Source organism: Salmo trutta, chromosome 16, assembly GCF_901001165.1.
Source record: "Salmo trutta chromosome 16, fSalTru1.1, whole genome shotgun sequence".
NCBI classification, from domain to species: Eukaryota; Metazoa; Chordata; class Actinopteri; order Salmoniformes; family Salmonidae; genus Salmo; species Salmo trutta.
In genome coordinates, this window is record NC_042972.1 from 49,788,884 (window position 1) to 49,803,080 (window position 14,197).

At 44.4% G+C, this 14,197-nt stretch overlaps 1 protein-coding gene across 3 annotated transcripts in view; it reads left to right on the top strand.

The window, feature by feature from the left end:
• The window catches only part of LOC115150944 (voltage-dependent calcium channel subunit alpha-2/delta-2-like), a 108,636-nt gene that overhangs the window by 43,732 nt on the left and 50,707 nt on the right, over positions 1-14,197 (top strand). For all 3 annotated transcript variants that reach the window (XM_029694797.1, XM_029694798.1, XM_029694800.1), the window contains one exon: positions 8,449-8,590. In XM_029694797.1, the coding sequence (XP_029550657.1) occupies positions 8,449-8,590 (142 nt within the window). The remainder of the gene's footprint in view (positions 1-8,448; positions 8,591-14,197) is intronic.

Sequence of the window (14,197 nt, forward strand, 5' to 3'; positions counted from 1 at the left end):
TCCTGTACCCGTGCTCTTCTCCTGTACCTTTGCTCTTCTCCTGTACCTTTGCCCTACTCCTGTACCCGTGCTCTACTCCTGTACCCATGCTCTAGCCCTGTACCCGTGCTCTACCCCTGTACCCGTGCTCTTCTCCTGTACCCGTGCTCTACTCCTGTACCTGTGCTCTACTCCTGTACCCGTGCTCTACTCCTGTACCTGTGCTCTTCTCCTGTACCCGTGCTCTACTCCTGTACCCGTGCTCTACTCCTGTACCCGTGCTCTACTCCTGTGCCTTTGCTCTACTCCTGTACCCGTGCTCTACTCATGTACACGGGCTCTTCTCCTGTACCTTTGCTCTACTTATGTACCCGTGCTCTACTCCTGTACCCGTGCTCTTGTCCTGTACCCGTGCTGTACTCCTGTACCCGTGCTCTACTCCTGTACCCGTGCTCTACTCCTGTACCCGTGCTCTTGTCCTGTACCCGTGCTCTACCCCTGTACCCGTGCTGTACTCCTGTACCCGTGCTCTTCTCCTGTACCCGTGCTCTACTCCTGTACCCGTGCTCTACTCCTGTACCCGTGCTCTACTCCTGTACCCGTGCTCTACTCCTGTACCCGTGCTCTACTCCTGTACCCGTGCTCTTCTCCTGTACCCGTGCTCTACCCCTGTACCCGTGCTCTTCTCCTTTACCCGTGCTCTACCCCTGTACCCGTGCTCTACTCCTGTACCCGTGCTCTACTCCTGTACCCGTGCTCTTCTCCTGTACCCGTGCTCTACTCATGTACACGGGCTCTACTCCTGTACCTTCCTTCACCTTGTCTGCCCTGTCTGCTCCATCCCTCCTCTCCCCCTGTCTGCCCATCCCATCCCCTCTTTCTTTCCTTGCTACTAACGGGGGTTGTAACGCGCTCCTTTCACCCCTCCATTATAAACACTCTATCATTACAATATCTAGTTAGCTTGTTGGGCCAGATGCTCTGGACTCCATATCTCTCACAACTTTCAATTGAATCGCACAGCGCCCTTGTGTAGGTATAGGCACTGCCCACAGTTGAGTTCCTGCCCAAAAGGCGACTCTGTCTGGGTCCTCAATCTCTTATTCTCTGTGTCCGGGCATAGAAACAGCACATAGCGGTCATTCTCATTGATGGTAATATTCCACAGTAGTATGTGTAGCGGCACTGGAGGGGATTGCTTAGTATTGGGATTAATAACACCCCGTGTTAAGACTATCTTTGGGTCTAGCCTTATCCTCACCCCAACTCTAGTCCTGGCACTTTGACAATGAACTGTTTTCATTGGCAGGATCCCATTATAATAGTATTTTTTACTATGACTTTAAATCACACACAGATACACCGACATATGAAAGATTATAGGCATGATGTCTTGGCCTGTCCCGGCAACACCTCATTGGCTGTCAGTAGAACAATATGATATTGATTTTAGAGTTTTGTTTTTATCAGCCATTGTTGGGGGAAAATCCCTCTGCAAGAACAACACAATTGAAAGAGACAAGATCAGACACACCCAATAGAAGATTATTACTTATGCTTCAGCTGAGAACAGACAAAGCTCACTCTGGGTGAAATTGCAATGGTCTCCGCATTATCTCACTTTCATTTGGAACTGCCATTTGGTCGGTAGTGAAATACATATGACTTGTAAATGACGTTAAGGTAGCGTTTTGGTGGAGGGCAAGGAGCAGAGACGTCGGCCACCTAGCTGGAAACACTAATGATATTGTAGCTTCACATTGCATTTGAAACACAGACTCGTCTTGCATTGTGATTTTCTTTGCTTTATCATACACTGCACCATATTACACTGTCAAAGCTCAGTTTGGACACACACACAATATCAAAGGGATGAGCCGGGTTTGGAGGCGAGAGATGCTTGTGATCATGGGCGAGTCCTAGATGGGTAAAAGTGGAAATGAAAGAGTCTTCAAAATGTCATTCCTGGCCTCTTCAACCTTTAATTAAACCTTGAGAATGGGGAGATAAAATTAATAAATTGGGTAATGAATCGAGCAAAACAGGTGGTGGGTGGCTGAAGAAAATGAACCAATCAGTCTTTCCTGTGTGGATTTATTCAGCTTCTAATTAGAAGCTGCCTTGGTTAATTATGATTGGGCTCTTTGGAAAAAGAGGGCCTCACTGGAATGACAGTCAGGCTGAGAGATAAACAAACACCGGGACGGGACTCCACAGTACGCTGCTGATGCACGAGGGGCTTATGAAGCCAATCGCCTCCTCCGTTATTGATAACCCGACTTCCCTAAGCCAATCACCTTCATTGTAACTAATGCAACCCTTTTCTCTAAGCCAATCACCTTCATTGTAACTAATGCAACCCTTTTCTCTAAGCCAGTCACCTTCCCGGCAACAAATACAATAGCATTTCTAATCTAATTACATTTATGTTAAGTAATAATTCACCCCTCGAACCCAAAGACCTTTATTGTAACTAATCCTTCCGGCATTCCTAACCCACTTCCTCTCTAACTGATAAACCACCACCTCTAACCCAATCATCCTCCGCGATGAACCAGCATGTCCTACCTAATCGCCCATGCCAACAAACTGCCCCGTAACACAATTTCCTCACGTTTTGAAGGAACGGCATCAGTAATGGAGTGATCCTCTCTGCTAGACCAGCGTTAGACTGTAACACTCTCACCCTCGCTGATTCAAATGAATACGCGTCGTCATTGTCTTTGCTGTAATATCACAAGGCTAGTATTATATTTTTCAACCAATTATCTTCACTGTCACTTCCACACTGTCCACTTTTACACTGTCACCGGCAACATTAACGTTGCACATCTTCTCAGTTCAATGTTCTTGCGTGATGGGGTCATTGTTGTGTGGGGCAGTTTAACATTGTAATGGAGTTGGAGATGATTGGAAGGAGAGAAGAAAAAAAAGGTGACAGAACGATTATGAAACATTTTCGCTGAGTGGGAAGGTTTTGACAGAATGAATGGATGAGTTGAGGAATAGGAGGCAGTTTATGAGCTATACATTGTTATTACAGTCAAAACTGACACAGATAGAAGGTGTCGAACTAAGGACCATAACCCGTGAGTGTAGCCTTGTGTAAATGGTTTTTTTATAACTGAGTTTGTGTCGATACGTTTGTATTTGCGTATGTGTGCACAACTGCGTGTGTATAAGCATGTATGAGAGAGACACAGAGCGGGAGACCGAGACAGTTGACGTGTGTCTGATGATGCGTTTCCTGGTACCGTAGCGTGTTTTCCTGGTCTGTGACTACCCTGTTCCTAGCGTTGACATTCAGTGGGCTATCGTCACAACTGTCCCCCTGCTCTGCTCTTCCCATCCTCTCCAACAACAGCTTGTAATTGCATTTTAATAGACAATTAAAGCCAGGCCATAAATCAATTCTTGCACTGGGTATGAGGCTTGAATTACATTTTTGTGAAGAAAAAAAAACAACCGTTTTTATCATGTCAGATTCAATGAACACTTGCTGCTCTATTAAATCATGATATGTGGGCAAGTCTCAATGTGAACTATACAGTAATGAACTATATGTGTTTGAGTATTTGTTTTATTTTTGTTCTGCCTGCCATCCCCCCCTTTGGATGACTGAGTATTTCTGTTATGTTCACTTGTGCTGACATGCATCTGTCAGTTTTAGTATGACACTTTTAATCAGTGTTGGGGTAGTTACTCAAGAAAAGTAATATATTACCTATTACTTATCACTTCTTTCAACAGTAACAAATTACTTGACTTATTATTCCCTGGTAAAAAAAATTATTTGCTCTACTTGTTATATTACTTTTGCGTAACACACCAAAACGTTGAGCGCGTCCTCACTCAACGTAAACAATGCCAACGTTACGTTACGTAGGCCTATACAGCAGTGGATAAGGGCAGCATTTCCTCTACTACATAACAACAAGCTTGTTCAGCTGTCCCTGGGTTACAGCCTGTATTCCTGAACCATTCAAAACAAGCCTTGGCTGTTTTGGAGGAGGTAGGCCTACAGTCATCTTCCGCAGCAGTGGTCAGGCCTCAAGGGATCTTTCGCTAAGAGTTTTGTCTTGGCGTGTTGCTTTTACAGGCTCTTCAAGAGATTGGAGGTTTGTGTTTCTAGCAGTGGAGAGGTGTTTCTCGCCTGGGCACAGTTGACACGGTACTATATTCTTGTAATTTTGTCCTCCTGCCAAATCAAAGTAATGGGAGTACTTCCAATTAGAGGAACGGAATGTTTAAGATACTTCGGGCGTTTTTCATCTCCCTCGTTAAAGCATGCGTTAACAGGAACTTGGTGAGAGGACCTCAAACTCAGGATGAAAACAATTACAATCTGGGGCGTGTGGGATTTTAAATATTGAGCCAACAGACATGGAATAATAATCACCATCACAAATATCTATTTTGATCAATAACTGTAACAGGAAGGGAAGGATAACAAAAGTAACTAACAACGGCCTTTCTTACAGTAACTCTAATATTTTTTCTCAAGTTGGAACAGTATGCCATTACATTATTACTGTAATGCATTACTTTGTAACACATTCGTAAAACTTTTTAACACGTTACCCCCCCAACACTTCTTATAATACAGTATGATATACTGTATTATATACAGTATTTGATGGATGTTTTTGCCTCCCTTTTCCTTATGGTATGCAATGCGTCTATACAGTGTGTGTGTATATTGTACAGTGGATGTATAGGCCTGCCCTAACTCATTTGTAGTACTAGCTATGTGCTATATTCTGTCAGTATGCACCTTGCAGAGTCTTAGCGAGCTCCCTTAGGATTTGGAGGCACAGATAAATGAATAAGCTCCGCCAGAGGATGTGTTTAGATCTAATTCTTATTTATTTTCACGGTGGGCTCTTGAAAAGGCAAGGCTTGTCATATGTCAATAGCTAATCAAGATTGAATCCTAGGCCAATCGAGTCTCGCAGTGGTCTAAGGCACTGCATCGCAGTGCTAGAGGCATCACTACAGACCTGGGTTCGATCCCGGGGCTGTATCACAACCGGCCGTGAACCGGAATCCCATAGGGCGGCGCACAATTGGCCCAGCGTCGTCCGGGTTAGGGGAGGGTTTGGCTGGGGGGAGCTTTACTTGGCTCATCGCGCTTTAGCGACTCTTTGTGGCGGGCCAGGCACCTGCAGGCTGACCTCGGTCATCAGGTGAACGGTGTTTCCTCCGACACATTGGTGCGGCTGGCTTCCGGGTTAAGGGGGTGGGTGTTTAGAAGTGCGGTTTGGCGGGTCATGTTTCTGAGGATGCATGACTCAACCTTCGCCTCCCAAGCTCATTGGGGAGTTGCAGCGATGAGACAAGATCGAAATTGGGAGATAAAGGTGGTAATATATATATATCTATATATTTTATAATACATGAAAAAAAATATTTGGAAAGTAACCCCTTGACTTTTTCCACATTTTGTTACATTACAGCCTTATTCTAAAATGGATTCAATTGTTTTTTTCTTTATCAAACAACACACAATACCCCATAATGACAAAGCAAAAACAGGTTTCTCTGCAGATCCTCTCAAGCTCTGTCAGGTTGGATGGGGAGTGTCGCTGCACAGAGCTATTTTCAGGTCTCTCCGGAGATGTTCGATTGGGTTCAAGTCTGGTCTCTGGCTGGGCCACTCAAGGACATTCAGAGACTTGTCCCAAAACCATTCCTGCGTTGTCTTGGCTGTGTGCTTAAGGTCGTTGTCCTTTTGTAAGGTGAACCTGCCCCAGTCTGAGGTCCTCAGCGCGCTGGAGCAGGTTTTCATCAGGGATCTCTCTGTGCTTTGCTTCGGTCATCTTTCCCTCGATCCTGACTAGTCTCCCAGTCCATGCCGCTGAAAAACAGCCCCACAGCATGATGCTGCCACCACCATGCTTCACCGTAGGGATGGTGTCAGGTTCCCTCCAGATGTGACGCTTGAAATTCAGGCCAAATAGTTCAGACCAGATAATCTTGTTTCTAATGGTCTGAGAATCTTTAGGTGCCTTTTGGCAAACACCAAGCGCGCCTTCATGTGCCTTTAACTGAGAAGTGGCTTCCATCTGGCCATTGTACCATAAAGGCATGATTGGTGGAGTGCTGCAGAGATAGTTGTCCTTCTGGAAGGTTTTCCCACCTCCACAGACGAACTCTGGAGCTCTGTCAGAGTGACCATCGGGTTCTTGACTGTAGGAAGAGTCTTGGTGGTTCCAAACTTCTTCCATTTAAGAATGATGGAGGCCGCTGAGTTATTGGGGAACTTTAATGCTGCAGAAATCTTTTGGTACCCTTCCCCAGATCTGTGCCTCGACACAATCCTGTCTCTGAGATTTTGCATTGACGGTTTTTGCATTGACATACACTGTCAACTGTGGAACCTTATATAGACAGGTGTGTGCCTTTCTAAATCACGTCCAATCAATTGACTTTACCACAGGTGGACTCCAATCAAGTTGTAGAAACATCTCAAGGATGATCAATGGAAACAGGATGCACCTGAGCTCAATTTCGAATGTCATAGCAAAGGGTCTGAATACTTATGTAAATAAGGTATCTTTTTATTTATATATTTGCATTTGCAAACATTTCTAAAAATCTGCTTTCGATTTGTCATTATGGGGTATTGTGTGTAGATTGATGAGGAGAAGAAAAAAAAAATCTTCATAGTAGTTCCGTACTAGCCACCTAGTTTAGCTAGCTCGCTACTCTTCACTACTAACAAAATGCAGCACCCACTTGGGGGTCAGAAAGCACACCACACTTCAGTAGTAATTAGGAGTATTAAATCAAGTCCAATTTTATTTGTCAAATGCACTGAATACAACAGGTGTAAACCTTACAGTGAAATGGTTACATACAAGCCCTTAACCAACAATGCAGTTTTAAGAAAAATCTGTGCTAAGAAAGTAAAAAATGAAAAAATAAACTGAAAAATAACAAATAATTAAAAAGCAACAATAAAATAACAGTAGTGAGGCTATATACAAGGGGTACCGTTACAAAGTCAATGCACATGTAGGTAGAGGTAAAGTGACTATGCATAGATAATACATAGAGAGTAGCAGCAGTGTAAAAATGGGGGTGGGGGTGTTCAGGAGTCTTATGGCTTGGGGGTAGAAGCTGTTATGAAGCCTTTTGGAGCTAGACTTGGCGCTTCGGTACCGCTTACCGTGCAGTGGCGCTCCGATACCGCTTGCCGTGCAGTAGCAGAGAAAACAGTCTATGACTAGGGTAGCTGGAGTCTTTGGACATTTTTAGGACCTTCCTTTGACACCGCCTGGTATAGAGGTCCTGGATGGCAGGAAGCTTGGCCCCAGTGAGCCGGGCCGTACACACTACACTCTGTAGTGCCTTGCGGTTGGAGGCCGAGCAGTTGCCATACCAGGCGGTGATGCAACCAGTCATGATGCTCTCGATGGTGCAGCTGTATAACTTTTTGAGGATCTGAGGACCCCTGCCAAATCTTTTCAGTCTCCTGAGGGGGAATAGGCGTTGTCATGCCCTCTTCATGACTGTGTTGGTGTTTTTAGATCATGATAGTTTGTTGGTGATGTGGACACCAAGGAACTTGAAGCTCTCAACCTGCTCCTCTGCAGCCCTGTCGATGAGTAGCCTTATAACTTAGTTCTCCGTATGGTCATGGTCACCTGTCATCTTTGTATACCTCTGTATTCAGGTTTCTCTCCGTCCTCAACGTCCAGATAGCTGGCATCATCGAATCAAAACATTGCCTGCTAGCCAGCTAACATTAGCTAGCTAGCTAACCAAAAACTAACCGCCAACTTCAGTCTTGAAAACATGCTGGATTCGCACTATTTAGACTATAATAATAAGCTAATAGTTCATTCATAAAACAAAAAGTTTGTCAGGGAAAATGCTATAAAAATAAATTATTACAAATATTCACGAAATGTACAGCAGCTCTCTGCCTAGGCGACGTCACGGCACCAGACCTCCAATAGACATTATGTCGATGTGAACGTCAAAACAAAACACATGGCAGCTCCAGCTGGCTTCCTAACGTAACACTGCATGGACGTGCTGGAGATTCTGCCTGCTCGTGTGGGTGGCAGAGAGAAAACTGTGATTGAGTGGTGTTGGTTGTTAGTTATTGTCAGGGTTCATTTGTGTGCCACCTTAATGTGTCTGTGATAGCCATCTTGGACACTAATTGATTCTCACTGTTTTGTGTCTGCTTTGATACCCGCTGTTGCTTTGTGATGAGGCAAAGAATAGAAGGCAAATCCAAACCCAGCTTAAAAGGCGGAGTAATTGCCGTTTTTGTTGTTTAATCCAAAAGTTTATATGTGTGTGTGCGCGCATGCACTTGTGCATCCGTGTTTGTTTGTGGCTGTGCAGGGCGGATATCTGTTTGTGTTTGTCCGTGTCTCTGGCCGTCTGTTTCCTTCTGTCCTGTACTTATCCCACTGACAGGGTGTTTCTCTCTCTGTGAATCTCTCGATGCAGACGGAGGATGAAGATGGGGAAGAGAACCTGATGGAGAACCCCTACTCCGTGAAGCTGGAGTTTGTGGACGATCCCAACTTTAAAAACAAAGTGAACTACTCCTACAGTGCCGTCCAGATCCCCACGGACATCTATAAGGGCTGTAAGTACCGAGCTACAACTACATCTACACATCCATCCTCCCACACAAATACACACAAATTCACTACACATCTATCCTCCCACACAAATACACACAAATTCCCTATCAGCCTATGACCTGAACCTTTTTGCTAGGTTACACACAGTGTTTTGTATTAGACATGTTCTGACATGATACACCTTTGAGATGCCTCATCTTGTTTCCGAGGCGGTCTTGTGTGTCTTCCTTATCAGTTTGGGAGGATCTCCCCCTCATAGTTCTCCTACAGACCTGAGCCACTCTTGAACGGATGAACATGAAACCCGCCTATTTCTCTACGCCTTAGACCGGACCTTTCTCCTTCTGAGGTTGTTAGCTGAGCACGATAACCTGCCCCTCTGCGTATCAGCCAACACTTGCTTCCTGTAACATAATAGTACATGGCAGTAGTGTTCCCCACAGTAGCTGTGTGTGTGTGTGTGTGTGTGTGTGTGTGTGTGTGTGTGTGTGTGTGTGTGTGTGTGTGTGTGTGTGTGTGTGTGTGTGTGTGTGTGTGTGTGTGTGTGTGTGTGTGTGTGTGTGTGTGTGTGTGTGTGTGTGTGGTTGCGTGGACAGGGATTGATTCACCTGCTCCTGGATACCCTGCCCTGACTGGCACCTCACAGCCCTACCGGGCATAACACCGTCTTTGGGACTCCAGCAATGGAAGAAAGTGGACATATGTACTGTATCTGCTGAGGTTGCATTCTCGCCCTACATTCTCTATCTCTTCTCTCTGCTATCCTGCTCTAATCTATTGTATTTAGATGTGTTCACTCTCACTATCTGGCTGTATCTCAAATGATCTGCTGACAGATAGACCACCATTTCCACACGTTTTGTTTTGCAGTCTTCCTCTTCGTCAGAAGAGCCCTTGTTATTTCCGAGGTATGGAGGCTAGCCAACAGGTCTATAATAAGCTTTCCCAGCAGCCTCTCTGGGCCAATCTTGTCAGAGTTAGCCTGTGCTTATCCAGGAAGAGGGGTCAAAGACCATGGACGAACGACTATAGAGCAATCAGTCCTGCCTGTTGTTCCTGCAGACATTTTGCGCTGGCCCTGGATTCTCTCAAGGGCCCTGGATTCTCTCTTCACTGGGCTTGTATAGGAATAAAGGCTTTCTGATTGAGCCTGCAGGGGATTATAGAAACACAGTACTAGAATGGAGTACTCTGAGAGGATGTTCATTTTTAAAGGTCCAATACAGCCATTTTTATGTCAATATCAAATCATTTCTGGGTAACAATTAAGTACTGTACTGTGAAAATGGTCAAAAAGAAACAAAAATAGCTTCTTAACAAAGAGCAATTTCTCAAGCAAGATTTTGCTAGGGGAGGGGAAAACTGAAAACTAGCTGTTATTAGCAGAGAAGTTTGGAACTCTCTTTCTTATTGGTCTATTAACTAATTTACCGTCTGGTGATGTCACCAGGCAGGCCAAAACTCCATCCCACCGCAACAGTCTTTTCAAGCAGCTCTTACACTAAAAGGGCATTATCATAATTTTCACAATATCATAGTATTATTCCAACCTCATATTATGAAAATATATATAAAACATAAGACAATCATGTTTTTGACTGCACTGGACCTTTAAGAGTTTTGCATTGCCGAAAATGTTTACTGTTGTTGTGGGCAAATCAACTCCCTGTGCGTAGTCTGCAGTGCAAAGATTGGCTCAGCTACTCCAGTTTTGACACCAGCTCTGTTTTGAGCATGTTGTTTGAGTTCTGTTCTTTTTTTCTTAGTTGAGTAGCTCGTAAAATGCAGTACTCGTATACGGATGCTGATCGTCCCCACACTCTACTCCATATATCATTCAGTAGCCTAGCCTGTGTCAGTAACAAATATATCATCAATTCTAACCACATATTTGGACATTGAGTTAGCAGTAGCACAAAATAATATGACCAGTGGTGTCGGGCTATATAAAATCATGTTATTAGGAATAAGTCAAGAAAATGTTCAGGGGCCATATGTATCAAGCGTACATATCTAGGATCAGTTTTGCCTTTTCGATCGCAATGAATGCGATTACATAGACTGGGGGACCTGATCCTCAGACTCCTACTCTGAGGAACTTGATACATACGGCCCCAGGGATCGGAAGTTAAAAGCTGAATTTCACGTGGAGAAAATAGACTGGGACATTTCAACCTCTGGGGTCCCGGGGCTCGGAGAACTCTGGAGAGGGTAGGCCAGGGACACGCTCAGTACCAAAGGAGATGGCTGCTGCTCGGCGCTGAAACACCAGAGCTGCCTGGGAGAGCTGACGGGGAGCTGATGTGGGTGGAATGTTTGCCTGTGGGTCTAGAGAGGTCTGGGCTTATTGGAGGAGCAGTGGAGCAGCAGCATTGTTAGTGAGCAGGAGAGGCTGTCTGCCCAACCCAGGGAGAGCAGAGCAGAGCAGCCAGACGAGAGGGAGAGGGTCAGCGTTAGAGAACAAAAGCCTGGAACTGTTTATCTGGAACAGGGTACTATCTACACAGGGGCTGGAGTATTGTGTGGTGTTATGTGTACAGTATATGGCAGTAAGTGTTAGTGGGCTATGGTATGGATGAGTTTAGTGTTCTGTGTTGTGCTTTGTGGATGGAGTACATGGGTAGAGTTTATTATGAGCACTCATCCTCTGTGTAGTTGAAGGGGGTTGCTATGTTACTGCTTTGATAATGAACATCTACTAGAAGTGGATCCAACTAGGAAATGTTGGCAATATGACTGGTCTTCTGTGATATTTGAGGAAGGTGGTCGTTACATGACAAGGAGATTATACAAAAGTGTGTTCGCATAGTAATGAAACGGCAGCAGCTGAGTTTTTTGACACGGGGGGAGAGATGGATCAAGAGAAAAAGTCAGAGAGAGAGAGAAGTAGAGAGCGAGAGAAGGAGCGTTTGGAGAAAGAGAGAAGGAGAAAAGGAGAATCAGGAGAGAGACACTTTAATAATAGAAACCGTTTAGAGCAAAAAAAGGGGGTACTTTTTTTATTGTGTTCTTTTTAGCAGATAAATGAGGCAGTGTATGCGTCCTAGTTTGATTTGTCTGCCAGGGCCCATGTCCGTTTATTGAGATTGAGAGTGTTCCCTGGGCGCAGTAATGAACCATTTTATGATTCATTATCCCATTGCGGATTCCTGCTGGCGAGTCTGCAAACTTTCTAATTAGCTTAGGTCAAACATTCAAACAGTTTTCTTCTAATTATCAATGCTGTCAGCGTGTGTAAAAGAGGCGAAGTCGGGTGCAGGAGAGTAGCGGGATGTAAACAGGCGCACTTTATTAAAGTTCCAAAACGAGAGCACAACATAAATCAAATGCGCTCAAAACACAGAACATAACAAAAGTAAATTGCGTAAAAAGACACCACAGCAACATGAAACAATTACACACAAAACATGATGGGAAACAGACGGTTAAATACAAGTAGCTTCATTGGGGAAATGAAAACCAGGTGTGTATGGAAACAAGACAGGACAAGTGGATAATTGAAAAAGGGAGCGGCGATGGCTAGAAAGCCGGTGACGTCGATCGCCGAACGTCACCCGAACAAGGAGAGGAGCCGACTTCGGCGGAAGTCGTGACAAATGCTTATTACAGAACTGACACCGCAACAGAAAAAGCCACCGAGGAATACATTGATGTGGGTGGTGCTGTTGCATTGTGGAGAAAAAAGGATTTCTTCTCGTGGTGGGGGACTGTTGGTGAAACATTGAGGGAACAAACGGCAGGGAGGGATTTGCTGAATAATTGCTGGGGAAGAGCCCAGGGGAATACAATCTCACAGGGAATCACAGAGAAACAGGAAGAGGAGAGTTAAATTAAAGCCACTGAAAGAATCCCATCATGCGCTTAACTCCTGGGTCTGTCTTTAGTTTCAGAGAAGTCTCGCAGCTAGATAATTTAATGGTTATTGCACCAGGGCTGTAGATATTGTTAACAGTTTTGCAGACACAGCTGCTATACAGATGAAGGATCTTAATTTGACCCTGATTACTATGGCAGGAAAAGAATCCTGCAGCAGCAGGAAATGTAAATTATTATGTGGATTATAATTAATGGAACATTTTTGATACATTTGATACAGGGGTTGATACATTTTCGTAAGAGAAAATAGTCTTATCATCAATTCTAATAATATACTACAAGTACTACTACTATACTACAAGTTTTAAATGTCCTGCGTTGCAGGAAAGTTCCCCTCCAACAGAGTGGTCAAATTAAGATCCTACAGCTGTACAATACATTAGTACGTAATCACTGTATTGTACAGCTGTAGGATCTTAATTTGACCACTCTGTTGGAGGGGAACTCTCCAACCAGGTTGCTCATATTTTTTGTTGCCTTTCATTTAAGAGATAACCGGTTAAACACACGTACTGCTATATTTACATTGCTGTCGTCATATTAACTGAATAATAAAGAAAAAGACGAGTATTTAAGTACAGAAAAAAACAGTTTTTAGTCTTGAAGTGAGAATAAAAATCCCCCATATGCAGTGCTTTTTTTTCCAGTGGCAGGCTGTGTTGTTGTCTTTCTATTCCACACATCCACAGTGAGTAATGTGCCGATTACAATAGAATGGAGAGCAGTGACTAATTGTCTGTGCAGATGAAAGAGTGGGTGAAGTGAAGCTTTTGGTGGTTGGACTGAATGGAAGGATTAATCCTTCACTCCTCTCTTGTGGAGGGAGGATGCTGTCCCTATCTCCCTCTCTCCCTCTCTCTCTCCCTCTCTCCCTCTCTCTCTCCTCTCTCTCTCCCCTCTCTCCTCTCTCTCTCTCTCTCTCTCTCTCTCGCGCTCTCTCTCTCTCTCCCAGCTAATTAGAGAGAGAGAGAGTGCAAACAAGCCAACAAACATCAATGCCCAAACCACCAACTAAAGGCACATGTTCCCTGTCTTTGAATATTAGCCCCTGCTCTGCCAAGGTGGCTGTGGCGTGGACACCCCTCTGGAAGGCTTTAGGCAAACATGATGGAACACACGCAATGTCATGGAGACACAGGAAGAGCAAGAGACAAAGTCACAGAGACTAGGAGGCACAGAACAGAAATCGGGGGGAAATACACTACAGTGGATAGAGAGGATATCTGTGGGGTATTAGTAGAGGGTTTAAAACAGAGGGAGAGATTGGTATCGGAGGGGTTTCAGTAGAATGAATCAGGCTCTGAAGCACTGCAGTATTCAATAAGGGATTCTGAGAGATCTATGGTCTGCTGGCGTTGCCCAGGTACACTACCACAAAAGCATGATCTTTTAGAGACACTCAGGCATTAGAACTAAAGGAGAAGAGAACGGATGAAGGTTTGGGGAACTAATCTAGATAGTCATTCACTCTATACTCAGGACTCCGCCTATATAGTACATACAATTAGTGGGCCTTATTGTAACTTTTAGAGGAGTACCACTATCTGTTTACATGGGTAAAGGGGTAATTCATTTACATTATAACAAAACGGGTTGTCGAAAAGATAGGGTAAGTCATTTAGGCGAAAAGAAAAATAGCAAAAGACAGTAAAATGACATCTGAAAGTCTATATGCTGTTGTGCAGTCTGCACAGCCCACTGCAGGCTCATTCTGTGGCAGAAATAGACATGCT